General features: G+C 68.5%; 11 protein-coding genes across 11 annotated transcripts; 4 read left to right on the plus strand and 7 right to left on the minus strand.

The window, feature by feature from the left end:
- Window positions 1-130: 130 nt before the first annotated feature.
- RHOBADRAFT_54000 (uncharacterized protein) lies at window positions 131-2,916 on the plus strand (the record flags this gene model as incomplete). The annotated part of the gene is made up of 6 exons (XM_018417101.1): window positions 131-181; window positions 256-504; window positions 571-1,332; window positions 1,404-1,417; window positions 1,490-2,570; window positions 2,731-2,916. 6 exons carry the CDS (start codon window positions 131-133, stop codon window positions 2,914-2,916), a joined length of 2,343 nt encoding a protein of 780 aa, XP_018270186.1.
- Window positions 2,917-3,969: 1,053 nt separating this feature from the next.
- On the minus strand, window positions 3,970-4,401 carry RHOBADRAFT_44623 (uncharacterized protein; the record flags this gene model as incomplete). The annotated part of the gene is made up of 4 exons (XM_018414451.1): window positions 3,970-4,006; window positions 4,114-4,150; window positions 4,220-4,289; window positions 4,372-4,401. 4 exons carry the CDS (start codon window positions 4,399-4,401, stop codon window positions 3,970-3,972), a joined length of 174 nt encoding a protein of 57 aa, XP_018270187.1.
- Window positions 4,402-4,836: 435 nt separating this feature from the next.
- On the plus strand, window positions 4,837-6,384 carry RHOBADRAFT_54001 (uncharacterized protein; the record flags this gene model as incomplete). Its single annotated transcript, XM_018417102.1, has 2 exons — window positions 4,837-5,014; window positions 5,129-6,384. 2 exons carry the CDS (start codon window positions 4,837-4,839, stop codon window positions 6,238-6,240), a joined length of 1,290 nt encoding a protein of 429 aa, XP_018270188.1. The 3' UTR covers window positions 6,241-6,384.
- A 227-nt stretch (window positions 6,385-6,611) lies between these two features.
- On the plus strand, window positions 6,612-7,717 carry RHOBADRAFT_44625 (uncharacterized protein; the record flags this gene model as incomplete). The annotated part of the gene is made up of 6 exons (XM_018414452.1): window positions 6,612-6,792; window positions 6,853-6,880; window positions 6,941-7,167; window positions 7,232-7,318; window positions 7,394-7,421; window positions 7,501-7,717. 6 exons carry the CDS (start codon window positions 6,612-6,614, stop codon window positions 7,715-7,717), a joined length of 768 nt encoding a protein of 255 aa, XP_018270189.1.
- A 282-nt stretch (window positions 7,718-7,999) lies between these two features.
- On the minus strand, window positions 8,000-8,910 carry RHOBADRAFT_16058 (uncharacterized protein; the record flags this gene model as incomplete). Its single annotated transcript, XM_018412294.1, has 3 exons — window positions 8,000-8,402; window positions 8,581-8,712; window positions 8,819-8,910. The coding sequence occupies 3 exons, from the start codon at window positions 8,908-8,910 to the stop codon at window positions 8,000-8,002; spliced, it is 627 nt and encodes a 208-aa protein (XP_018270190.1).
- Window positions 8,911-9,166: 256 nt separating this feature from the next.
- RHOBADRAFT_54003 (uncharacterized protein) lies at window positions 9,167-13,204 on the minus strand (the record flags this gene model as incomplete). Its single annotated transcript, XM_018417103.1, has 4 exons — window positions 9,167-10,296; window positions 10,401-11,789; window positions 11,863-12,754; window positions 12,860-13,204. The coding sequence occupies 4 exons, from the start codon at window positions 13,202-13,204 to the stop codon at window positions 9,167-9,169; spliced, it is 3,756 nt and encodes a 1,251-aa protein (XP_018270191.1).
- Window positions 13,205-13,825: 621 nt separating this feature from the next.
- RHOBADRAFT_54004 (uncharacterized protein) lies at window positions 13,826-15,608 on the plus strand. The gene is made up of 4 exons (XM_018417104.1): window positions 13,826-14,110; window positions 14,170-14,469; window positions 14,546-14,614; window positions 14,724-15,608. Exons 1-4 carry the CDS (start codon window positions 13,976-13,978, stop codon window positions 15,576-15,578), a joined length of 1,359 nt encoding a protein of 452 aa, XP_018270192.1. The 5' UTR covers window positions 13,826-13,975; the 3' UTR covers window positions 15,579-15,608.
- A 2,092-nt stretch (window positions 15,609-17,700) lies between these two features.
- Window positions 17,701-19,966, minus strand: RHOBADRAFT_15707 (uncharacterized protein; the record flags this gene model as incomplete). Its single annotated transcript, XM_018412270.1, has 9 exons — window positions 17,701-17,920; window positions 17,988-18,157; window positions 18,224-18,317; window positions 18,427-18,635; window positions 18,709-19,091; window positions 19,182-19,251; window positions 19,334-19,575; window positions 19,642-19,722; window positions 19,789-19,966. 9 exons carry the CDS (start codon window positions 19,964-19,966, stop codon window positions 17,701-17,703), a joined length of 1,647 nt encoding a protein of 548 aa, XP_018270193.1.
- A 425-nt stretch (window positions 19,967-20,391) lies between these two features.
- RHOBADRAFT_54005 (uncharacterized protein) lies at window positions 20,392-22,031 on the minus strand (the record flags this gene model as incomplete). Its single annotated transcript, XM_018417105.1, has 4 exons — window positions 20,392-20,728; window positions 20,808-20,897; window positions 20,966-21,433; window positions 21,501-22,031. 4 exons carry the CDS (start codon window positions 22,029-22,031, stop codon window positions 20,468-20,470), a joined length of 1,350 nt encoding a protein of 449 aa, XP_018270194.1. The 3' UTR covers window positions 20,392-20,467.
- Window positions 22,032-22,845: 814 nt separating this feature from the next.
- On the minus strand, window positions 22,846-23,542 carry RHOBADRAFT_44631 (uncharacterized protein; the record flags this gene model as incomplete). The annotated part of the gene is made up of 5 exons (XM_018414453.1): window positions 22,846-22,862; window positions 22,930-23,041; window positions 23,158-23,297; window positions 23,372-23,396; window positions 23,537-23,542. 5 exons carry the CDS (start codon window positions 23,540-23,542, stop codon window positions 22,846-22,848), a joined length of 300 nt encoding a protein of 99 aa, XP_018270195.1.
- Window positions 23,543-23,795: 253 nt separating this feature from the next.
- On the minus strand, window positions 23,796-25,158 carry RHOBADRAFT_37105 (uncharacterized protein; the record flags this gene model as incomplete). Its single annotated transcript, XM_018413407.1, has 6 exons — window positions 23,796-24,097; window positions 24,168-24,192; window positions 24,272-24,296; window positions 24,370-24,400; window positions 24,471-24,609; window positions 24,677-25,158. 6 exons carry the CDS (start codon window positions 25,156-25,158, stop codon window positions 23,912-23,914), a joined length of 888 nt encoding a protein of 295 aa, XP_018270196.1. The 3' UTR covers window positions 23,796-23,911.
- Window positions 25,159-25,341: the final 183 nt, after the last annotated feature.

Genomic DNA, 25,341 nt, shown 5'->3' on the forward strand with positions numbered 1-25,341 from the left:
CTGTTGCGCGCGTCGCTGTGCTGCTTGAGCGTGACGAGAGTGAGAGACGAGGCGCGACGACGACGACGACGACGAGCGAGGCTCTCACTTGCTCTACTCGCTGGTCAAAGTCCTAGCTTGCTCGTACACGATGGCTGCCTTCATCCCGGGGCAGCCCACTGCCGCGTCCGCCATCGCAGAAGTCCGTCTCGTCCTCCTCCTCCTCCTCGTCGTCCCCACCTCCGCACCTCACTGACCCGTGCCCGCGAACCACAGCACCTGTCGACCCCGCCAACCCTGTCCCGCATTCCTCTGCTCCGACAGCGCATCCTCAAGGAGCGCACCCAGCTCCAGCAGACCCTCGGCTCGCGCGCAAAGGACCAGGTCGACCTCGTCAAGCAGGGCCTCGCAGGCCTCCGCGACGCCAAAACCGCTGCAGAACAGCTCAAGGAGTCGCTCAGAGAAGTAGAGCACCTCGTCGCAGACCCGCGCGCCCACATCCACGGCTTTGGCAAGCTCGTCGAGGTCCGTCCCCTTTCCCTCACCCTCACACCTCGTTCCGCACTGACCCCAGGCCCCTCTTTCCTCCAGGTCTCGATCGTCCACCGTCGCCTCACCCAGACGCTCGAGATCGTCAACTCGCTGCGGTCCATGTACTCGCGCCTGTCGCACCTCTCGGACCTCCTCTCGGCCGACCGCGCCGACCCTCTCGGTCCCTCGCCCAACCTCCTCCCGATCCACTACCACCTCACCGAGCTCGAAACCTTTCGCAACGAGACGCTCGCCCAGGCCAAAAAGTCGGGCGCGTCGTGGGGCTCGACCTCGAACGCGCTCGCGGCCGCCGCCGCGTCGTCGACCGCCTCGCCCGACCCGGACGCGCCCGCCGCCCACCAGCTCGCGAGCCTCGCGAGCACGCGCGAGACGCTCGAGCGCTACTTTGAGCGCCTCGGCGAGACGATCGAGGCGTTCGAGGCCCACTTTTTCCGCCTCGCGCGCGAGCTGCTCGCCCTCGCGCGCGCCGGCAACAGCGGCGTCGCCGTCCGCCTGTGCAAGGTCGCCGAGGTCGAGGGCGCGCGCGACCAACGCGCGATCGCGATCCGCATGGTCAAGAAGGCCGGCAACGTCGACGTCGCGGCCCGGTTCCGCTCGCTCCAGGCCGACGCCCGCACGCTCAAGCACTACCGCGCCCGCGTCCTCGACGCCATCCGCGAGGGCTGCCGCACCGACGTCGAGAAGAGCTATCGCCGCGCCGGCGAGGACGGCGTGCGCTGGATCGATGAGCTCGAGTGGGTCTTTGACGACATCGTCACCGTGCGCGACCTCCTCGTCGACAAGTTTCCCGCCGACTGGAAGGTCCGTCCCCTCGCGCGCGCTCTCTCTCTCTTTCTATACCGTCGCTCACCTTGGACCTCGCACGCACGCAGATCGAGCAGGTCTAGTGCGTCGTCGCTCCCCCTTGGTCCGCCTTGACTCTCGAGAACGTGCCTGACCAGCTCTCCCTCCCCTGCAGCGTCAAGGGCTACCACAAGGCGCTGTACGACTTTGTCGCGACGCTCGTCAAGAACGAGCCCGACCCGGCGACGCTCCTTCGCCTGTCGCAGTTCACCAAGGAGTACACCAAGACGATGACCAAGGACCTCGGCGTCGACCCGGCGTGGCTCGAGCCGCCGCTCCTCGACGGCAACGAGGGCGCCCTCCTCGACGACTACCTCGGCGTCATCACGAAAAAGATGGACGAGTGGACCGCCAACCTGTTCAAGGGCGAGTCGCGCGACTTCCTCGAGCGCGCCGAGCCGCCCGAGACGGACCCGGACGGCTACTACGGCATGCAGGGCGCCGTCATCCTGTTCCAGATGCTCAACCAGCAGGTCGACCTCGCGCTCGACTCGAACCAGGCCGCCGTCCTGTCGCGCGTCGTCGACGAGGCCAACCGGGTCATGCGCGGCGTCCAGCGGCGGTGGATCCAGCTCGTCGACGGCGAGTACCGGCGCCGGATCGCGGGCGACGACGCGCTCGTGCCGGGCCTCGACGAGTACGTCATGGCGCTCGCCAACGACCAGATCAAGTGCGCCGACTTTACCGAGGCGATGAGCAACCGCCTCGAGCCGCTCGTGAGCACCAAGTACAAGCAGGCCATCGTCGACAAGCTCAGCGACGCCATGGACGGCTTCCTCGACGTCGCCAAGCGCTGCGTCCAGGTCCTGATCGACGTCGTCTTCCACGACCTCAAGCCGGCGACCAAGGTCCTCCTCTCGCCCGCGTGGCACACGGCCGAGGTCAACCCGATGCGCCAGATTGTCGAGACGCTCCAGGACTACATGGACGACTACCAGGTGCACCTCAACCCGAACCTGTTCGACCTCCTCGTCGAGGACCTCGTCGACACGTTCCTCATCACGTACCTCGTCGCCGTCCGCCGCACGTCCAAGCTGCGCATGCCCATGGCCGTCGAGCGCATGCGCGCCGACCTCGACCTCGCGTTCGACTTCTTCCTCGCGTACAAGCCCAAGACCGAGCTCGTCGCCTACTTTGACGTCCTCGAGAGCGTCCTCACCCTCATCAGCGCGAGCAAGATGATGGTCTTCCTCGACGTGCGTCCTCGCCCTCTCTCCTTCCTCTCGAGCCCTCGTCCTTCCACCTGCACGGACTGACAAACCCCTCTCTCGCTGTCCCTCGATCGTCCTCTTCGACCTGTCGCCCAACTTCTCCCTTTTCGCCCTCGTCCTCGTTCCCTCGCCCTCGCTCCTGCAGTACTGGCCCTTCCGCAAGAAGTACGGCGCCAACCTCGCCTTTACCGAGGCGCTCATGAAGGCGCGCGACGACCTCGACCGCTCGGCCGTGAGCGACATCATGGACTCGGTCAAGCGCAAGGTGCAGAGCGAGCAGGTCGACGCGCCCGAGCAGCCGAGCATCTTTGATCGGTTGCCGGCCAAGTAGGGGAGCGGCAGTCGGCGAGTGTGGGAGGGCGGACGTGCGGCGAGCGAGGGATCGAGGAGGACGAGCGAGATACCCCCTCGGCGGCCGAGGCGCACCGTCGAGCCGTGCCGGTCGATACCCATGTCTCCCACGAGCCTTTGTTATACTTTCTGCAGTGCGAGCATCCTTCTCTGCGACGTCTTTGCCTCGTCGGCGTGCTTTTCCGAGAGAGGAAGAAGGGCCGCTCGAGCCTCTTTAGTTCGACAAGGTCGGCGCCGGACCTGTGCTTCCTCTGCGCGCTCGCGCCCGTTGCGACGACTCGTCTGCGCTCACCTGCACCAGCCGCACACAGCGAGAGCATGTAGAAAGTGGAAGAGCCGCTCGAGGAAGCAGCGTGAGCGAGCGCGAGCACGACCAGCACGAGCGTGGGCGTCGCAGCTTGAAGCTCTCGAGCGCTCGAGCGAGCGCAGTAAGGAGCGCCGAGAGGGCGAACACGGGGTCGGGCGCGAGGAGGGCTCCTCACAACTGAGAGGGCGGCCTGAGCGAACGCGAAGTCGCCCAACTGAGCTGGCTGCACCGTCGCCGCGTCGTCTCGACCGCGAGCGAGCTCGCCGCGGTGAGCGCTCGAGCTAGTCTCTGAGCTGTCGAGCCGAACTGCCGAACGGTCGCAGCGCGCGGTCCAGGGCCCGAGCGCTGCGAGCAAAAGGAGGGACCGGCTCTCTCTGACCGGGCTCGACGGCATTGCTCTCACGAGCTCTCGCCGTCTTGACATGCTCTCGATGGCGAGTGCGACTCGCAGAGTGGGGAAGTGTCCGGGATGAAGATTAACAGGCGAAAGTAGGAAGAAGGGGTAAAGCGGCACAACGGGTTCAAGCACAGGAGGGGGAGTGGCGAGGCGACGAGCGACGAGGGGTGCGAGCGGCACGAGTTCTCTAAGCCTGCGAGGGGGAAAGGAGATGCGTCAGGTCCAGTCGCGACGGTGTGAGGAGAGAGATGGAGAGCCGGACGGACCGATTGAGCGCGCCCGCGTTTCTCATCGCCCCACCTCGACATCGAGTCGGTCTGACTCACCGCTCAGTACTTGAGGATGATGTAGAGCGCGTGGATGATGCTGCAAGAAAGAAGGCGAGGCGGAGGCAGAAGGAGCGAGGTGGCCGAGGGGGGAAGGTCAGTTGCGCGTGCGCGCGTGCGAGAGAGGGACGACGAGAGGGGACGCACCCCGGGATGTAGCCGAGGATCGTGAGGAGGACGTTGACTGCGCGCGGTGCGGAACGAGTCAGCTTGGTCTGCTCAGGAGGGGGGAAGAAGAGGGAAGAGGACGCACTCCAGAAGTCGGCAGCGCAGCCGCGCTCGAGGAAGACACCGACGGGCGGGAGGAAGATGGCGAGGATGATCTGCAGGCGAGCGTCGACAGAGTCAGTCCGGGGCAGTTCGCGGTCGCGGTCGACGAGAGGCAGACCGGCGAGGTTGGCTCACCTTGCAGATGTCGCTGGCGGTGAAGGGCATGGTTGCGGTTGGGCGGTGTGGTGGGTGGGGTTGAGGCTGTAGATGGAGACGAGGACGAGGACGAAGCAGTGCGAGGGGAGGGAAGGGGGGAGAGGGAGGTCAGCGTGGGAGGAATGACGCGGGAGGAGGCTCGGCGGCAGAGGCTCGGCGAGGGAGACGCACTTGGGAGGGAGCTGCAGGTCGGTCAAGGGTCAGTCGGTGTGCGCGAACGAGAGAGAGTGAGGCGAGACGCACAGCTTGAGCGAGTTGCGAGAGAGTGGGCAGAGGGAGAGAGGCGGACGAGGGTTACGAACGAGAGTTTGGGCGCCTCGCAGCGAGGTGCATATCGGTCGCCGAGCCGAGCGGCAAATGTCTCGAAGCTGCACCGCCCCTCGACAGCCTCCACCTCTCACCGCCTCACTCTCTGCCTTACAGCTCCAACACACGCCCGCCAAGATGCCTGCACTCGACCGCAGGCAGCAGGTGTGGCCCACGACCACTTCGTCCGCCGCAACATCCACCCCGGACCTCGCCCAGACGAGCGCGACCCGGTTCGTCCCTCAAGCCACCTCGTCGGCCGACTCGTCCTCGTCCGGCTCCGGCTCGGATGGGTCCGTCAGCGTGTGGAAGTACGGTGCGTCCTTGTCTCTCTGAACCCGAGCCGGCGCACCCCTGAGCCCTGTGACTGACTCTCTTGCCCCCTCCCCCTCATCGGCGCTGCTCCAACTGTCCTGGTCGCTCTCGCCAGCCATCGTCGTGATCCTGTGTGTGTTCGCCCTCGGCGCACTCGTCCGCCTCGGCCTCTTGCACCGCCTGCGCCGCCAACGCACCATCTACTCGCGCGACCAGCAGCAGCACCATCGCGCGAGGCCAAGACCTCGCCCCCGCACCGCCGACTCGCAGCGCAGCCTCAACAACAGCGTCTACAGCCTCGACCTCGAACATGCAGAGCTTCCACCGCCCGGCTACGACGAGGCGCAGCCCGACCCGAACGCGCCCGCCGCCCCCGTCGCCGCCGCCACCGTCGCACCGACCGGACCCGCCTCGGCACCTCGGCGCGGCCCTTTCGCCCGCCTGACGTCCCTGTTCCGCCGCGGCAACGCCGACACGGCCGTCCCGATGCAGCACCTGTCGACCGCCCGCACGCCCGCGTCGCAGCAGCGGCCGGCCGACCCGGCGACGCTCGCCGAGGTGGCGCACCTGCGCCGCGCCTTGCGCGATGCCGGCCTCCTCGGGCCCTCATCGTCGTCGTCGTCGTCCGGTCCGCGCTCATTCGCCGACTTGACGCCGAGCCAGCGCGCGGCGCTCAACGGCGCGACGCCGGCCGTCCTCGTCGCCGCCGCCGCCGCCATGGCCGGCCCGCACACGGGCAACGGCGACGACGACGTCGAAACCGATTCGGAGCGCAGGCGCGCCGAGCGGGTCCGCCGCAGGGCCGAGCGCCGCTTGCGCCGCAGGAGGGAGCGCGAGGCGCAGCGCGAGGCCGAGGAAGGCCTCGGGCTCCCGACCTACTCGCGCAAGGTCGCCGACGGCGAGGCGACGCTGCAGCGGGCCGACGGGTGGAAGACGGACGGGAGCGATGGCGACGACGGCGACGACAGTGGCGACAGCGGGGACGAGCGCGAGCGGGGCGCGGTCGACGGTGCGGCACTCGGCGGCGCAGGCGCGGTCGTGCCTACGCTCGACGGCGCGCACCCGCCTCGAGCGAGTACGTCGTCGACGGCGGCTGAGCCGTCGCAGGAGCGCGTCGCCGTCGTCGCCGAGGACGACGACCTGCCGCGCGCCGCGTCGTCCTCGACGCGTTCCCTTCCTTCCTCCCCGCCGGCTGTGCCTGCTCCCGCTCCTCGCGCCGAGCCTTGACAGCGTTCACTTTTCCTCTCGCATCCTGTCGTACCCACCCTTGTTGTAGCTCCCCTCGTCGTCGTCGCCCGAGCTGTATCTTTGCGTACTCGCCTTCTCGCCTTTGTTCAACTCGCTTCGTCTGTTCGGACACATTCTCGCCGCTCACTCTCGGGTGCTGCTCCTTTCGAGCGCAGTGGAAAGTGCGAGACGGTCTCCTGACGAGCGAGCCGAGCGAGGCGGACGTCCTTGCACGCTCGAGCCGCTTTGCGGGGGAGACAAGCGAACGCTCGCACCTCGCACCTCGCCTTTCATCGTCTCGTCGCCGAGCACCCACCCGCTCTTCCTTGCTCTCCTTCTCCACTCGCACCTTGCTCAGCACCTCGCACGACATGGCCCGCTGGATCGACCTCGACCGCCTGTTGCGCCGCGACGGCGCCATTCGCCTCCCCGTCTCGTCCGCCGACGTCAACCACGAGCCCGAGTCGGTCAAGTCGCCACTCGCCAACGACGACCACGACCAGCTGCCCTTTGTGCCCGACGCCGACGAGGCGGCAAAGCAGGGTTACACGAGTGCGTCCGCTTCTCACTTCGTCTCGTTTCGAGCCCGCTCATTTCAACCGCTTCTCGCAGGCGCCAATCTCCTCTTCGAATCGCTCTGGTGCGTCCTCCTTTTCCCTCGCGAGCACCCAAGAGGGTCCTGACACGCCGGCACCCGCAGCGCGTCGGTCTGGAACGCCGCCTGCCTCGTCTACATCGAGTCGCGCCACTCGCCGTCACCGCCGACGGCGGCCCACCTCGCCGCGCTCGTCGTCCTGCTCGCCATTCCGCTCGGCGTCGGTGTCGTGGCGGGAGCGGCGTGCGCCTTTGGGCCGGGCGAGGAGGAAACGCGGCTGCGCGAGCAGAGGGGAAGGCTTAAGCGCGCGCTGTGCTGGACCGGCCTCATCGGTGCGTCCTTCTCTCACCTTTTCGACGTCGAGAAGGGCGTACTGACGGTCTGAGGCACGTACAGGCTGCATTGCGGCGCTGTGGCCCATCGGCGCGAGGGTCGTTCGCGACCAGCCCGAGTCGATCCAGCTCGGCCTCGCTCTCGTTCTCGGTGCGTCGAGCCTCTCACTATCTCTCTTCCTCGAGGAACCCGCATTGACCCAACCTGCCCGTCGACCCTCTGCAGCCATCGTCGAGGGCGTCCTCATCCACGCGTGCGTCGATCCGCCACAGTGTGCGTCTCTGCCTCCAACGCCAGGTACTGACGCTCGTCTGGCTCCGGACCCTGCACAGCGGCTCTACCTGTCCCGCCGCCGAGCAGCAAGGCGCGATCGCCCTCCCTCGCACGTCGCTCGACGGCGACGACGAGGCCGTGCGCGAGAAGGGCCCGTGCGGCCTGCGTCGCGTGCGCGACGTGCTCGCGCCCGCTCGACGCGGTGCGACGATGCAGAACACGAGGGAGCGCACGAGGGAGGCGGTCGTCGAGGTCGTCGTGCTCGAGAAGGCGTAGTAGAGAGAGCGAGACTTCCGGCGTTGAGTAACTCGGTCTGGAAAGAGCCGGCGCGTTGCACTCTCTTTGTCGAGTCCGAGAGAAAGACAGAGAGCGAGCTCCAAAGCTCGAGCCGGCGAGAGCGCGCAGAGAGCGACTGGTCCGAGATGCGGAAGGCGAGCGGCAAGAAGAAGCTGAAAAGCCTCTCGAGCCCTCACCGGCCTCGCCCGGCGACCCAACTCTCGCTCGCCCATGCGACCCTGCTCGATCCTGCGCGTTGTACATGGCCGTCGTCGTGTCGCTCTAGATGGCGCCCGTCGCCCAGCGCTTGGTCTTGACGCCGAGCTCGACGGCGGCCGCGCCCCAGTCCTCGCCGTGGTTGTGGCCCTTGGTCTCCTTGCCGACGCCGGCGCGCTGCAGCGCCTGCTCGTCCGTGTTGCAGTTGAGGACGCCGTACACGACGGGGACGCCCGTGTCGAGCTGGACGCGCATGAGGCCGTGCGTGACGGCGTCCGAAATGTACTCGAAGTGCTGGGTCGAGCCCTTGATGAGGACGCCGACGGCGATGGCGGCGGCGAACGGGCCCTTGGACACGGACGAGGACGGGGCAGAGGTCGGGGCCGATGCAGGGGCGTCGAGGAGGGTCGAGGCGCCCATGAGGTCCGAGGCTGTCGCCGACGCCTGGATCTGCGAGGCGGCGATGAGTCTGCGGGAGGACGAGCGCAGGTGTGTGTCAGCTTCACGGCCATGGTACTCGAGCCTGTCCTCCCATGGCCATGGCCCTGGTGCGCCTGCCGGTCCGACTCTACTCTCGTCCGAGGAGAGGACCTCGTCCGGCTTCTTCCCAACTGGTGCGAGAGAGAGGCACAGAGACAGGGGCGCACCGAGAGCACGCCATGGGGAGCTCGTAGCTGCCAGGGACCGTCTCGATGACAATGTTGTCGCGCGAGACGCCCATCTTGATCATCGTGTCGACGGCGCCCTGGACGAGCGGCGTGATGACCTGGTCGTTCCAGCTGCGGGCGTAGGGGATCTGGGTCAGTGTCAACCTCGCTTCGGCATACTCGCTCTCTCCCAGACGCGCCGAGAGGCGAGCGAGACGAGGAGGACGAGTCGACGAACCGGGCGTGGACGATGAGGAAGCGCTCGCCTGCGCCGTTGTACTGCTCGGTCGAGGGCTTGAGGCCCTTGACAGTCGGGTCGATGGCAGCCATGCTGGTGTCGGAGTGCTGCAGAGCTGAGGCGAGCCAAGTGGGGGAGAAGTCGCGGCGGGCAGAAGCCGGACGACGAAGAGGACCTTGTCTCGCTCTTTCACTCTCGCACTGCGCACCCAGAGAGCTTGCGGGATGCAATGTGTACGATGCACAGGACCTAACCTAACACCAGAGTCTGACGAGGGGAGGGAAATCCGAGTGTCTCTGCGCCGCCTCTCTAAGTTGCGCTGCCGCCTCCTCGCTCGCTCGCCCGCTCTCACCGCGACAACGCCCTCAGGCTCGAGCCCCTCGGCGCCACCGCCCCGAGGACCGCCCCTGGCGGCGTCTCGAGCGCGACAGCCGGCGCGCCCGACGACGACGACGGCGGCGGCCCGAACAGCGAGCTCGCGCCCGGACCGCTGACGAGCCCCGGGCTGCCCGGCGCGTACGCGTCGTAGATCTCGCCCGCGTCAAAGCTGCGGTCCGACATGGCCGACGCGCGGCGCTCGTGCTTGGCCGCCGACGACGACGCGAGGAGCGCCGGGTCGTGGTGCGCGATCACGCCGCCGTCGTCGTACCCGCCGCCGTAGGCGTGCTCGGCGCTCGTGATCGACCCGCCCGAGACGCGGCGAGACGTCACCTCGAAGCCCGGGCGCGCCGACGACGACGCGGGAGGGACCTGGACGGCGCCGCGGGTCGGCGGGAACGACTCGCGCGTCGAGTACGGCTGCGGCTGCTGCTGAGCGTGCTGCGCTAGCGCAAGTGGCCGATCGTCGTCGTCGTCTGCTGCGCCGCCGGCGTACAGGGCCGCCGGCGCCGAGGCTCGCTCCGGCGAGCGCTGCTGCTGAGCGGGATCGGGCCCGGTCGCCGCGCTCGTCGAGCTCAGCGGCGGCGCAAAGAGCGAGCGCGACGGCGACGAGCGCGACGAGGAGCCACCGCCGCTCGACCCGGGTGCGGCGTAGCCCTGCTGCTGCGACGACGGCGGCGCCGAGTACTGGCCCTGGCCCTGGCCCGGCGGCGGACCCTGGCCGAGCTGCTGGTGCTGCTGGTGGTACCGCTCGCGCTGCTCCTCGACGAGCAGCTGCTGGTTCTGCACCTCGTAGCTGACGGTGCGCATCGGCATCTCGGCCGCCGGGCGTGCACCGGCTGCGGCGCGCGACGGCTTGCTCAGCCCGCCGCGCTTGTGCGGCTGCGACGGCGACGACGGCGGCGGGCCGACGGCGACAGGTGCCGACGGCGCGGCAGACGACGACGCGGGCGAGGCGTCGTGAGGAGAGGGCGAGGCGGGCAGGCCGTTGGGGAGGGAAGGGGACGGGTTTGGGGAGGGCGAGGGCAAGCCCGGGATGGGGACGGGCGCCACGGCGGGAGGAGGTGCGACAGGCTTCTGGATCAAGCCGAGGTACCAGACTGCGAAAGAGAGAGAGGGAACAGGGTCAGTCTCGCGCTCGAGCTCGAGTTGAGAAGGCGAGAGACAAGAGGGGAGGGAGGAAAAGGGCGAAGCGCCGACGCACACATGAGGTTCGAGATGAGCACCTGCTCGTACAGCGGCCGCCTCGGGTTGGCGAGCTTGATATGGCTGAGGCGGTACACGGCGCGCTCGACGTGGATCGGGAGCCGGTAAAAGTTGGCGTACCGCCCGTTGGGCAGGAGCACGCCCGACGCCGTCGGCGGCGGTGGCGGGATGCGCGGTTCAGGAGGCGGCGAGGGCGCACGAGGAGGAGCGGGAGGCTCGTGCTCGGCGCTGCCGCCGCGCTTGCTGCGGCCGAAGATGCCGCTCAGGAACCCGCTCCCACCGCCGCCGCCGCTCGACTCCTTGTCGCCGCCGCCGCCGCTCCCGTGCGACGACGCGCTCGTCGTACTCGCGCCATCGTCCGAGCGATCGCGGCCCTTGCCCTTGCGCTTTTTGTCGTCGTCGCGCCCGAGTCCGAGCCGGGCCCAGCCGCTCTTCTTCTCCTTGGGCGCCGGCTTGGGCGACTGCGAGCGCGCCGGGGCGGGAGCCGGTGCAGGCGGAGGAGGCGAGGGCGCGGGCGGCTCCTTGCGCTGCTGAGGGAGCGGGATCGGGACGGCTTGCGGCGGCGGGACCTCGCCGAACGGCTGGCGAGGGAGGTGCTGCGGATGGACCGTGTACTGCGGTTCTGGCGCCGGCGGTGGGGGTGGTGGCGGTGCAGGCTGATGGTGCGTCGCCCAGTCGTACTCGGCCGAGGCTGGCGAGATCGCGTTGCGGGTGGGCGAGGTCGGCGAGGTCGGCTCGACAGCGCCGCCGGGAGGAGGGACGACGGGCGCAGGGGTGTCGACGGACGGATAGGGGGGACGAGGTGCAGGTACGGGTGGCGGCAGAGAAGCGTCGACGGTCGGGCGGTCGACGACGACGGTCGGGAGCGGCGCCTGCTCCGACTTTGGCGGGAGCGCCGGCGGGTGCTGCTGCTGCACGACGACGTGCGGCCCGTCGTCGACGGGCAGCGTCGCGACCTCGATGTGCTGCTGGTCCGAGCTAGGCGGCGACGCGCTGTCGCCCGCCTCGCCCGCCTCGCCCCCCTCGCTCGACGCCGTCAACGGGCCCTCGCCGCCGCCGCCTGTGCCGCCGCTCTCGCCCGTCTCGACGCTCGTGTCGCCGGTCGACGACCTGCCGCCCTTGCGCCGCCCCGAGCCGTACCGGCTCCCGCCCGAGAAGCCGATGGTCGTCTCGGTGCCGCCGATGCTCGTCTTGCGGATCTTGGTGCGCGCGTTGCGGCGCAGGATCTGGCCGGGCGCAAACACGATGATGGGCGCCTCCTCGTCGTCGACGCTGGCGCCGTCGTGGCTGTCGAGGCTCGGCTCGCTGCCCTCGGCGTCGGTGCCGGCCGGCTCCTCGGCCGTCGAGGCGAGCGTCCCGCCGCCGAAAGAGGTGCCGGCTGCTGCTGCTGCGCACGAGCGCTTGCGTGAGCAACGGGACGAGGAACGTGAAAGGAAGAGAGAGAAAAAGGGAGGACGCACCTGCTGCGGCGACGCGGTGAGGGTTGAGGCTCAGGCTCCTGCGCAACACGCGCCCGAGGCGCTCGCCCTCCTCCTCCTCGCCCTCGGTGTTGCCCTCGGCCTCGGCCTTGGCGGCGAGCTCCTCGAGGCGCTGCAGGTCCTTGATCGTGAGCTCCTCAAAGTTGAGCGTGTTGCGGCTGCGGCGCTGCTTGGCCGCCGCGCCGTCGCTCGTCGTGCGCTTGACGAGGTGCTCCTCGTCGATGCGGGGCACAGGCGGCGGCTGCTCGCGGCGCTCGTCGCCGACGCCGTCGTTGGCGCGCGGCTTGTACTCGCCGCGGAGGAGGCTCGCGCGCCGGGTCGGGCGACCGGTCGGCGCGCCGCCGGGACCGACGCCGCCGTGGTTGGCGCCCGCCGCGCCCGAGCCAGGCCCGCCGCCGCCGGCCGAGAGCGACGTGCGGCGCGCGAGCGCCTCGGGGCGCGTCTGCTCGCGGATGAAGGCCTTGAACTCGGCGGGCGCGAGCTCCGGGTGAAGCGAGGCTGGGAGCCAGAAGCTCGCGGGCGACGACGAGAGCTCGTCCGACTCGGCCGAGGATGACGAGGGTGACGAGAAGGACGAGTGAGGGAACTGGAGGGCTGGCGAGGGGACAGGGGGAGGTGAGGGAAGAGGGTGCTCAGACGGGAGGCGGCCGCCGACGGTCGAGCGGCGGCGCACGAGGGTGCCCGTCTCGGCAGGGGACGGCGCGGTGGGCGATACAGGCCCGCCGCCGGGGTGCTCGTTGATGGTCGGGATGGCGAGCGTAAGGTTGGGGCGCTTGATGGGCGGCGCAGAGGTGGGCGGAGCTGTCGGCGGGAGGTCCGGGTCGGCGACGGGCTGGCTCATTGAGCGTCGCCGCAACAGCATGAGCGTCTCCATCTGAGTATTTCGGGTGTGTGTCAGTCAAGCTGTTCGCCGAGACGCGCTCCCAGCACGGCTCGATGCGGGGCTGGAGACGCGAAGGAGGAGGACAGGCGGACGCACCTCTGCCCGGAGCTCGTGCGCGCTCATCTCGTCGCCCGCGTGCTCGTACGCGCCGGGGGCGGCGTGTTCACTCGACGACTTGCGGCCGACGAGGGCGTCCTCGGCGGCGGCGCGCTCGCGGCTGCGGGTGCGGCGTCTGGCGAGGTGCTGGCGGTCGTCGGCCTGGGCCTCGTCGTAGGTGCGCGAGCCGCTGCGGGTGCGGCTCGGGAGGACGGGCGAGGTCGAGTGCTGAGACGAGGGGAGGAAGCAGTGGTCGGCGTCGGCGAGGTGTTGGTACGGCGAGCCGGGGGAAGAAGGGGAGGAGCGAGCCGGAGGCGGCGAGTGGGGAGGCGACACGGCGGCCATGACGGCGGCGCGGGCGCACAGGACGAGGCCGACGTGCTAGGCGGGTGTGGCGCGTGTACGGCTGGGCCCTTGAGGTGAACTCGGGAGGTGGAGGCGCCGCGAGAGATCGAGGCGGACGACGACGAGCCGACGACGAGGGTGACCGGGTCGCACGGCGCTGACCGGACCTGCTGGGGCGTTCGAGAGGGTCAGGAACGGGTTCGACACGAGCCTGGCGTCCTCGCTCACGTCCACGAGGACGAGCGAGAGCGGTTGGCCGCCGAGGTCGAGACACGCCGCCGTGTGGGCCAAGAGGGCCACCTCGCGCTCGCCAACTCGCTCGCCGGTGCTCGGTCCGACCCCAGGGAGATGGACGCACCTGGCTGGAAGCTTGAAGAGGCTTTACGCTGGCGGCAGAGGCGTGTGTCGAGGCGGAGGGCGTGGCGACACCGAGGCGACGACACGGGCCCGCTCGTGCGAGGCGCGCACTCGCTCTGGTTGGGTCGAGGGACGGGTGACCGGTTTCAGTGAGGTGCTCGTGGTGCACAGAGCTCGGTAGCACGGCTGCCCGGGGTGGTGAGCGGGGTGAGTTCGACCAAGTCTCCGCGCTCGCCCACCTTGGCTCGCGACCTGTCCGCCTGCTGGGACCACCGCACCGCTGCGAGTACAGCGACCGCGCATCTCAATCTAGAGACTCCATCAGCGCCCCACGAGCTCGAACCAGCCCACCTCGTCAAGTGCCCGCCTCGCTCACCTCGCACTGCACCGCCCTCGCCCGACTCTCTCACCTCGATGGCCGCCAACCTCGCCGCCTCGTTCGAGTTGCTTCACGTCCACGCCGTGTACGACCAGATCGCCGCCGACTTCTCGCGCACTCGCCACTCGCGCTGGCCCTTCGTCGAGCGCTTCTTTGAACGTCTCCCTCCAGTGCGTTCCCCGTTCTCTCTCTCTGCGCCACACACGGGCCTGACACGCACTCGACACAGGGTGGACTCGTCCTCGACGCCGGCACGGGCAACGGCAAGTACCTCGGGTGCCGTAGCGTCCTCGCGTGGGACGGCAAGGCCGCCGACTCGCTCCCTCGTCCGCCGCCCAAGGGCAAAGCGCGCGCCCTCGAGCCCGCCAACGAGCCGCACGACGACGAGCGCACGCCACCGCCGAGGAGCGACCTCTTGCCGGTCGGGTTCGACATGAGCGCCGGCCTGCTCGGCATCGCGAGCTCCAAAGGTCACGAGGTCGTCCGAGGCGACTGCGTCGACTTGAGCTGCTGGCGGCGAGGCGCTTTCGTGCGTCGTCTTGCCCCTCCTGTCCCCCTTCCGCCGAGCGTCACGACCTGACAGAGCCCTCGCCGCACCGCCGCAGAACCACGCCATCTCGATCGCGACCATCCACCACTTTGCGACGCCCGCTCGCCGGGCCGAGTCGGTCAAGGTGCGTCAGCGCGCGTTCTCTCCTCTCGATGGTCATGCACGACTCGTATAGTCGCCCGTGGCTGTCTAGCTCGGTCGAGCCGTCGCCTGATGCTCGCTCTCGCCCGCAGCAAATGATCCTCGCCGTCCTCCCTCCCTGTCCTCCCACGTCCTCCTCGTCCTCGTCCACTCGCTACCCATCCTCGCCCGCACCACCTCCGTCCAAGCTCCTCATCGTCGTCTGGTCCGTCGAGCAGGACCCGTCGCTCGCCGCTCGCGGCGGCGACCGCAGCGCGCGCCGCACGACGGGCGGCAAGAAGGGCGCCGTGCCCGTCGACGCGCCGCTCGAGGGTTCGCGCGAGGCGCAAGTGGGAGGTGAGGGAGCGGGAGAGCGTGCGGGCGCGACCGGGAAGGGCCAGGACGTGTTCGTGCCGTGGGAGCGCCAGGAGCAGGTGCCGAGGAAGCGGGACAAGGGCACGCCACGCGATCGGCGGCCCAAGATGGGGCCCGATCCTCCTGCGGCCGGTCAAGCATCTCCTGCATCGACACCGCCGTCGCGCGACCCGGCGCCCGAGCCCGCAACCGCCGCCGGCGACACCGCCGCTCCCCTCGACTCGACCCTTTCCCCTCCTCCTGCTCCCGCCGCCACCGACCCGAAACCGACCTTCAACCGCTACTACCACCTCTTTCAGCAGTACGAGCTTTCGGTGCTCGTCGCGCGTGCGGCGCAGCAGCTCGGGCTCGCGTTCGCGGCGCCAGACGGGTACGTGCTCGGCGACGAGGCGCGCGAGGGCGAGGCGGGCGAGCGGGAGGGGCAGGACGATGACGGACGTCGAGATGGAGGAGAGGTATGCGCGAGGGACGAGGACTGGGAGGCGTACGTCGAGCTCGAGGAGGAGAGGTGGGAGAGGGAGAACTGGGTCGTCGAGGTCGCGGTCGGCTGGAGGAGGCGGCTCGACGCGCGAGCAGCGCAGCACAGAGCGTAGCCTTGCCACGACGAGCAACTCTCGAGCTCACTCTCCAGTATCGGCGAGGCCGAGAGAACAACGAGAGGTCCGTGCACGGGCAATCGCCTTCTACTGCCTCTTCCTCCTCCTCGCCCGGTCCCGCCCCTTCTCCTCGTCGCTCAAGTCCGTCTCGCTCGCAGTCGTCGTCGTCGTCGTCGCACTCTGACCGTCGCTCGACTCGCTCGTGTCGGTCGACGGTTGTCGGCGACGCCTCCTCGAGGTCGGCTTGGACCGCGTCTTCCTGCGCTTGAGCGGCCGGGCTTCTGCACGGCGCGCCGCTGTTAGTCCAGGCTGAGGTTCAAAAGAAAGCGAGAGGACGCGCCCTCGTCGGTGGAAGAAGGAGAGTGCAGCGCAGCTCGCAAAGCGGCTCTGGTGCCCGGACCGCCTGCCGCCGGGCGCTTGGAGCAGCACATGCACCTGCAGATCGCGGGGGAAAGGATCAGTCAGTGTATGTCCGTCGAGGCAGAGGCAGAGGAGCAGGGACGCACGCAATGAGGAGCGACGCGAGGATGACGACACCGGCCAGTCCGGCGACGACGAACATCGTCGTGCCCGAGCCCATACCTGCAACGGCTCCTCCGCTCGTCGCACCGGACGTTGGCGTAGCGTCGACGGTCGTCGCGATGCCCTCGGGGAAGGCGTACGCCGCGCAGCACGTGTCCCAGGCGTGCGTCTCCCACGGGCTCTGCGTCTTGTTCGTCGAGAAGCGCAAGCCTGCGGGCCAGGGACAGAGTCAGAAGGGACACAGGGGACGACAGGAGAGATAGGGACGCACCGGTGAACCAGACCTTGCCGGGTTGATCTGCGTGCGCGACGTCGAGGTTGGTGAACTTGAGAAGGTCGCAGCGACGCACACGGCGAGTTGACGAGCTGCACCGTGTGGCCGTCCCAGCCGAGTCCCTGCATCGCGCACGAGCCCTGGTACGGCTGAAAGGTGTTGCTCGTGCCGCGGCCGTTCCACCAACCAGTAAAGTTGCGCCCCGACGCCGTGACCCTGCGTCCACGAGAGCGGCCAAAAAAAAGCCGAGTGTCAGTACGCGCGACACTTCTACGCGCTCACAGCCTCTCGCATTGGGGCAGAGAGACGAGGAGAAGATATGAGGGACGCACGAGCAGCCAAAGACGCCCCCCTCGGTTCCGGTCGCACCGTCTGCGTCGGCAAGGGTGGTCAGCAAACCCCCTTGACAGTGTGTGCGGCAGGTGAAAGATCGACGCACAGATCTGGACGGCGTCACCTGCGAAGGACGAAGGAGTCAGGTAAGGGAACGAGATGGACGACGCGCAGGAAGAGAGGGAGGAGGCGCACCTTGAAAGGCGTACTCGACGGTGCAGCCGGCTCCCGTCGCGGTATGCGCCGACAGCGAGTCGGTGAGCTGCTCGACGACCCACTCGTCGCCCGCTGTCGGACACGAATACCTGCGCGGGAAGACGAGGTCAGCTCGCTCGCCAAAGCTCCTCGACCTCCAAGCTGAGCAAGGGGAAGGCGACGCACGTCACGCTCAGGTCGTCGTGCAGCACGACCGTGTCGTTCGAGTCGGTGTACTGCTCCATCCCTCCCGCCGTCTTGGTCGCCCACGCGGCCGTCGCCGTGGCCGTTGCCGACGCGCTCAGGCCCGCACTCGCCGCCGCCGACGCAGCAGACTGCACGGATGCCGCCGAGGCGACTTCGCCTGCGGCGCTGATAGCCCCGGCCAAGCCATTCGCGAGGTTGAATGCAGCCAAGGAGGAGCTCGCCGGCGGCGCCTCGGTGTCGTCGTCGGCCGTCGCGAGTCGAGCGAAGGCAAGGAGGAGGACGGCGAGGGGGCTCGTGCGCGGTGCGTGCTGCGGCAATCGCAGCATGGGCAATGCACGCTAAGCAGCTTGATGTCGAGAGCGAGAGATGAGAGAGAGCAAGCTGCTTCGGCGACGGACGCTCGAGGCGCCGGAAAGTCCGGGCGAACGTCGGTTGAGAAGGTCAAAGCGGCGGCCCGAGCGGCGTGCGCAGAGGAGTACGGTCTCGCAATTCCTGACGACGGCGACGACGAGGGTCAGGGAGGCGAGGGGAATCGAGATCAGGTACAGACTAGAGAAGCGAGACTACGACAAAGAGGCATCTATCGAATCACAGCGCGCCGACCTTCTCCTCCTCGGCCCCCTGCACGCCGCCCTCCTTCTTCTTGACCTGCACGCCCCAGCTCTCGTCGACCTCCATCGTGAGCGGGATGTGCTTGAGGGCGAGCGCGAGGAGGAAACCAAGGCCCGATAACCCCACGAGAACCTGCCACAGGGTCACAAGCGCGTCGTTGAACGCGATCTGGACCTCAGTACGTAGCGGCTCGGCACTGCAAGACGTGCGAGACTGTCAGTGAGAGGCATCGCGACGTGAGAGAGGGGGCAAGAGAGACGCACAAGGTCTTGATCTGCGGGATGAGCGCAAACGTCGCGTCGCCGACGAGCTCGCCATACTGTGCGACGTACGCCGCCGGCAGGTTCTTCTGGAGCTGGTTCGAGACGACGGTCGAGCCGATGACGATGCCGAAGAGCTGGCCAAAAGAGCGCACGAACCCGTAGAAGGTGATCTGCGGGCGGCGAGGACTGTCAGTAAGGGGCTCGAGCGCACGCTTCGGACAGCGAGAGAGACGGACCGCATACGGCTGACGCGCGGGCTTGACCGGAGCGAGGACGGCAAAGTTCGTGGCGGAATAGAGCATGCCGAGGCCCATGCCGACGACGACCGAGCTGCACGAGGAAAGGTCGGGTCAGGCCCGCTCATTCAGGACGAGGTCGACGGGCTGTCCGACAACGACAGGAGAGGAGAGAGAGAGAGACAGAGAGAGGAGAGACGCACAAGCCTGCCCACGCGTTGCGCCCCGAGTCGTACTTGAGGAGCGAGAGGAGGCCGCAGCCAATCGTGGCCATGGCCCAGCCGATCGCGTTCTGCGGGACCCAGATGCCCGTGATGGTGACGCTCGCGCCGACCACGATGGCGAGAGGCGAGATGGTGAAGCTGAGCGGGAGCGTCTTGGCGCCCGACTGGACCGGCGAGGCGCCGCGCATCTGCGAGGGAAGGGCTGAGGGTCAGGGCCGAGGTCTCGACGACGTGAACGATCCGCAGTGGGCTCGTACTCACTTGGAAGTAGGCCGGGAGCCAGTAGACGATAGCGAGGACGACGAGCGAGTGGAGGAACGTCGTGAAGTAGCCGATCCAGGCGTCGCGGTGGACGAGGATGTCGAACGGGACGGTCGGGTGCTTGACGTACTTGCGCTCGATGGCGACAAAGGCGACCATGCCGATGATGCCGACGATGAGCGGGACGAGGACCTGGTACGACGACCAGGCGTAGGTCGCGCCGCCCCAAGTGAGGCCGAGGATGGTCGACGTGGCGGCGGCGACGAAGAGGAGGTTCCACCAGTCCATCTGCTCGAGCTTCTCCTCGAGCGTCGTCTCGGGGGCCTTAATGCGGAGGAAGATGAAGGTGAGGACGAGAGCGAGGCCGCAGAGGGGAAGGTTCACTGCGAGCAGGCGGGGAGGAGGTCAGTTGCGGCTCGTCGATGCGCCGTCGACTCTCTAGACTCGATCGAGGGCAGGGAGAGTGAACTTACGGTAGAAGAGCCAGCGCCATGCTCCTGCAGATGCGAGAGCGCCGCCGATGGGCGGGCCAAGAGTAGAAGCCTGCTCGAGGAGAAGGAGGAGGGGCGGGAGGAAGGGGTCAGTGCGCGTCTCGCCGCCGGTCGCCCTCGCGAGAGGGACGTACAAGAGCCCACACGGCGCCGATGATGCCGAAGTAGGTGCCTCGCTCGGCGAGCGGGACGAGGTCGCAGATGATGATCTCGACCATGGTCAGGATGGCGCCGCCGCCGATGCCCTGGACGCTGCGGCCGCCGATCGCCATTGCCATGCTCTGCGCCGCACCGGTGAGGGCACTTCCGAGCGCGAAGATGAGGATGCCGCCGATCATGACGGGGCGACGACCAAAGATGGCGGCGAGGCCGCCGGCTGCAGGTGGACGAGCGAGGGTCAGTGCGGGCGTCGGTCACGGACACGTGCGAAAGAGGGACGGACTCCAAGGGATGAGAGCCGTCGAGGTGAGGGCGTAGGCGCTGCCGATCCAGGTCGCGTCCGTCGACTCGAAGTCGGCGGCGACTGGGAGGGAAAGGAAGGTCAGTCCTCGCTCGTCGCTCACGAGGAACCGGGCGAAAAAGGACGCACTTGAGGGCAAGGCGGTCGAGACGGCCGTCAGGTCGAGGGCCGACAGGAAGCAGCAGAAGAAGAGGACGACGAAGATGAGCCAGAAACGGGCGTCCTTCTTGGGCGTCGGCGGCTGCTTGCCAACGACGGTCGGCGCCTGCGACAGGTCGGCGCCGGTCGAGTGCGTCGGGGCGTGCATCGAGTGCTTCGAGTGGGTCGAAGGAGGCGGCGAGGGGCGGGAGAGCGCGGTGGGCGAGTCGGGTGAGGCAGACATGGTCGCGCTGGCTCGAGGTGGTGCGAGAGGGTGTAGAGAGAAGCGAGAAGCAGAAGGACAGCCTCTCGACGTGCGAGATCGTGCACAGGCGGCGCAGTCATCGAGCCCTCGCTCTCGGCGAGTCGGGCTGGCCTTTCGGCGCAACGATCGGAGCCGCCGAGATGGGCGAGCGGGAGGAGCGCTGCTGACTGGGCGCTTCGAGCGCGAGAGCCCGGGCGGCGGCCCCGACGCACGGTGTCTCGGCGGCGGGCTGTCGCAAGTCCCGAGCGCACACGGGCGAGAAAAGAGGAGGAAGCCGAGGCCGAGCGAGCGGACGAGCCGGCGGCCTCTCCGGGGCATCGGGCTCTCGTCCGAAAACGCGATCGACTGGTTGCTCGACGAACACCAAGGTCGGACAGGGTGCAGAGCCGAAGCCCACGACGTTGACTAAGCACTCCACAGGTTGCGGGCCGTCCACCAGGTCGCGTCTTTGTCCTTGACCTTGCGGACGAACTTGAGGACGAGCGCGTCGCGCTTCTTCTTGTCGCCGCCGGTCAGGTCGTCGATGTACAGGCTCATGTCGGCCTCGATCCACTTGGGCTTGAGCGAGAAGAGCTCGGCGAACCGTGCGGCCGGGTCGGGCGAGAGGGACGAGGGCGGAAGGTACTGGATCGTCGAGACGGGCGGCGGGCGGAACAGGTGCAGGCCCTGCGAGAAGGTCGTCAATACATGGCGAAAGAGGGGCCGGACTGCCTCGAGGAGGCGAGAAAGAGAGGCGTGGACGTACGGCGAGGAGCGAGAGCGCGCAGACCGGCGCAAAGCCACCGACGAGGCCTTTCCAGCGCTTGAGGAACGCGTCGTGCGGCTGCTGGCCGAACTGCGGACGAGAAGAGAAAGGTGTCGGTAAGACTGCGCGACAGGAGGACAGGCGAGAAGAGGACGCACCCCTCCACCGGCGAGAAGAGCGACCCCGACCTCCTTGACGAGCTGCGCCGCGTCGAGCCGCCACCGCTTCTTGCCGCCGACGTCGACCTGGTCGCCGAACCACGCGAGCAGTTGCCGCGCGACGTCCTCGTTGCCGCAGTCGACGGCGTCGAGCGCGTCAAGGAGGTCGACCTCGAGCGCCTCGGCGTGCAGGAGCTGGGCGCTCGCGGCGACGGCGGGCACGACCGGCTTGACGTCCTTGCCCTTGGCCTTCTTCTTGGTCGCTGCTGCCGGACCGTGGGCGAGATTGGCGGGCAAGGGCAGTGTCGAGAGGACCGAGGGGAGGACGGCGAGGAGGAAGGAGGGAGGGAGAGGGCGAAGGTAGTCGTCGAGGGTGACGACACGGCGGCGGGACAGGGCGGTGCGGATCTCGGCGTCGGAAGCTGGAAGGCGGGCTCGGAGCGAGTCGAACGTGAAGCGCGGGACGTCCTGTGGGCGGCAGACTGGATCAGCCTCGGGCGGCGAGGTTGGGGGCAGAGAGAGCTCGAGGACGCACCTGCTGCCCGGTCCTGGCCTCCTCGGCGGCATCTCCGAGGTACTCTGCGCCCTTGAGCAGACCGTCGAGCTTGTCGGTGCGCGCGACGGCCGGGACGGCCTCGAGCGTCTCGTGCAGGACCGCCTCGATTTCGATGGCGTCGTGCCGCGCCTTCTTGCGCGCCGGCTCGCCGTCGTCGTCCTCGGGCAGGTCGTCGCCCTGGTCGCCGCCGGCACCGGGCACGAACCAGTGCTTGCGGCCTCGGGTCGGGGCGTCGCCGGTGCCGCTCGCGCACACGCAGAGCGAGTTCGAGTTCTGGACGCCGCGGACCGCGTAGGTCTGGGTGTCGGTGACGAGGACGGCCGAGTCTTGTAGGTCGCCGCGGAACTCGAGGGGCGCAGAGGGCGAGGCGGACTCGGCGGACACGGTGACGAGGGCGAGGAGGGCCGGCGGGAGGGCGAGGAGCTGGTACGAGGAGGCGCTCGCGGTGGGCGGGTCGGCGTTCTTGTCGGCAAAGAGGATGAGACGCTCGTGCGTGGCTAGCGGGGCCATGGGTCGCTGTCGTCGAGGGAGCAGAGCTGCGACCGTCTCGCGTCGGCGACGCGTCGAGGGCGTCCACCCGCTCAGCTCGCAGTCCTTCTGCCGGGTCGCGTGAGGGCCAGCTGTGGTCTGTGCCCTCGACTTGCACAGGTCCGCGCCCCTCCAGCTGAGGCGGCTACCGCGCCACGCAGCCCGCGGTCGTTCGACTTCATCTCGTCGTCGACATCGTCTCGCCCTGCGCCACTGGCTGGGCAGCTCGTACCGACCACGGTCCGACGCCCGCCAGCTTGATCGACTGCGCCCGCTCGGTACCGGTCCTGGGCTCGCTGCGCCTCGAGCGGCTTCCTCTTCCTCCTCCTCCTCCGAGTCGCGGCTCTCCCGCCCTCGGCAACGCCAGTCACCGCTGCGCTAGCTCGCGCACCTGCACGGTGTACCGCCCAGACCCAGCTCTCGCCCATCGCCCTCGCGCGGCCGTTCCTCGCTCGCCATGGCTCAAGAGCCTCGCGTCGCCGCCAGCTTCGCCGAGGCGCAGACGCTCGGTCTCCCGCTGTGCAGCAAAGGGCGCGGCCACGCACCGTCCATCGAGCACCGACGAGTGCGCCGACGGTCTGGGCTACGCCTTGCGGATGGATCTCGAGCGCCGTCGAGCGGCTGGCTCCTCGTTGCACGAAGCGCGAAGGACGCGAGTCTGCCGCTCTTTCCTTGTCTCTCTGACGCATGCCAAGAATGATGACACTGCTCTGAGTTTCAGGACTCGCGAGAACGTAGAGAGATAGAGAGGGAGAGAGAAGACGTGGCGATGAGAGGCGAGGGCTCGAGAGGCCGCTCAGGCAGAGAAGCCGGCTGCAGGGTCAAGCGCAGAGTCAGGTTCCAGCTCGTGCTGCGTCAAAGGAGAGGACGTAAGACGCACCGGCCTGGCACTGGCCCGGAGCGCAGCTACAGCCGCCGTCCTTCTTGGTGCCACAAGTGGCACGGGCGCTCTCGGCCGCAGCGCAGGTTCCGGGCGCGCAGCTGCACTCGCCCTGTGCGCACAGAAGTATCGTCAGGCCCTTTCTCCTCCGACATACGCACCGCGCGCCGCCAGCAACCGGCAGAGAGCATGCGCGTGCGTGCAAGAGAGGAAACGAGCGCGACGCACCGACGCGGCCTTTGCGCAGCCCTTCTTGGCCTGACTCGCCGAGCACGTACCGCCGCACGCGCACGAGCCGTCCTTGGCGTAGGCGCACGAGTCGCGCGCGTTGCAAGCGGCCGGGGTGGACTGGGCGGGGGCGCAGGCGCCTGTGGGAGAGCGAGGGGTCAGCGGGATGGGCATGGCCCCTTCGGAGAGGGATGTCAAAGAGGGTCTGACGCACAGTTGACGCCGCAGACAATGGTGGTCTGCGAGGAGAGGGCGGAAGGGTGGCAAAGTGGGAGGGTGGGGGCAAGATGGTCAGCGATGCTAGGGGGCACAGGGCGCCGCGCCGCCGCTCGAGGGGGCAGAAGAGAATCCCGAAAGGTGCTGGATCCGCTCGACTCACCGACATGATGCTTTGCGAGAGAGTGAGAGGTGCGGTGAGGTCGAGTCGGGCGATGTGGGGAAGGCGAGGGTGAGCTGCGGCAAGGGCGACGAGCAGGTCAGTCCTGCGGTGCTCGTAGGGTTCCAGAGAGCAGCACGCCGGGCGCACCTCAAAGGGGAAGAGTCGAGCGACGTAGAGGGTGAGGACAAGACGAGAGTCGCCCGAGCGAATCCGCTCGTGCCAATTGCCACGGCGAGCTCTCTCTCGCGCACTCTCGGTGAGAGACGGCCAGTGATACATTGCACGAAGCTGTAGAGAGCGAGGGGCACAGATCTAAAGGAGGGACGACACGACGAGAAAAGGGAGAAAGAGGCTCGACCACGACGACGGAACGCCTCAGTGCGCGCCCGTCGCGTCAAACAGCTTCTGGCCCTGGCTCGTCGGCGGACCCGCACTGCCCGTCGCCGGGTCGAGCGGCGCCGTGCCGCCGAGCTGGCCCTCGGGAACGACGTAGGCCTGGTCCGGAAGACCGGCTTCGTCGATCGACTCGGCGGCCTCGATCGTCTCGTACAGCGCCGATGCCTGCGTGAGCGACAGACTGAGGTCAGTAAAGGGCTGCAGGAGGTCGTGAGAGGGAGAGACGAGGACGCACGGCTTCAGGAGGCGGGACCTTGCCGCTGCAGCAACGTAGAGAGAGGGTCAGCGCGTTCCGCCGCACGTGCGGCCGTTCTGGTCGACCTCAGAGAATGAGCTCACGAGAGAAGGTCGACGGCAGGAATAGCTGTGTGACGAAATCGAGGTCAGGAAAACGTCCTCGCCGCTGCTCGTCGACAGAGAGAAAGAGCGGGACGCACCCTGGCCGTAGAACGCCTCGTTGGCGTCTTTCTGCGGTCGCGCAAGGGCGAGAATGACCGTCAGAAGGGGCCATGTCGAGAGGGAAGAGAGGAGGACGCACCCGCTCAATCAGCGCCGTCCCCTCGAGCGAAACGCCGGCGAACAAGCCGCGGCTCTTCGAGTAGGTGAACATCGGGGTCGGGCGCAGGAGCGCCGTGTTGACAGCGCCGCCGACACCGATAGGGCCCGCCGAGGCACCGCTGCGAGAGGGGCGAGGGCAGGTGAGCGCGAGGCCGTGGAAGAGGAGGGGGAGGAAGAGGGACGGACAGCTGGCCGCCGATCGTGACGTTGCCGCCCTTTGCAAAGGCGGCGAGGGCCTCGTCCGAGTTGAGGACGACGACAAACTCGCTCAGGTCTGCGCCAATCTGGAGGCCAAAGCCGACGCCGCCGGTCGCGATGCAGCTCGGGGCGGACCAGGTGCCGTCGGCGAGGCGGGCGATGACGACGCCCGAGCCGGCCTTGCCGGACCAGACAAAGCCGGCCTTGAGGACGGTAAAGATGGCGAGGCCCTTTGCGCGGGCGAGGACCTCCTTGGGGATGGCGTTTAGGGCCGACTCGGGGTGGTGCGGGTCGGCGAGGAAGGCCTGGAGGATGCGGGCGGCCTTGAGCGTCTCGTTCTCGAGCTTGAAGCCCGTCATGGCCTTTGTCGAACCGGCTTGGGCCTCTGCGACGACCTGGGTGCCGAACTGGGCCGCCTGGGCGCCGACCTTGGAGCCCATCGCCTGCACCTTGCCGAAGAACGAGGACATGTCGAGGGTGGGTTGATGAGGGTGCTGGGTCGTGTGAAGCAAGTCTCGCAGTCGCTCGAGCGAGGGCGGGTGGTGGAGGAGGAGCGAGGAGGAGGAGCGGGTTGGACGACGATGACGGCGGCGGGTGCCTCCTCTCGCTCGCCTCGTCGCTGTACAAGCTGCCGGCTGCTTTCGGTGCATCGA

Source organism: Rhodotorula graminis (genome assembly GCF_001329695.1).
Source record: "Rhodotorula graminis WP1 unplaced genomic scaffold RHOBAscaffold_8, whole genome shotgun sequence".
Classification (NCBI taxonomy): domain Eukaryota; kingdom Fungi; phylum Basidiomycota; class Microbotryomycetes; order Sporidiobolales; family Sporidiobolaceae; genus Rhodotorula; species Rhodotorula graminis.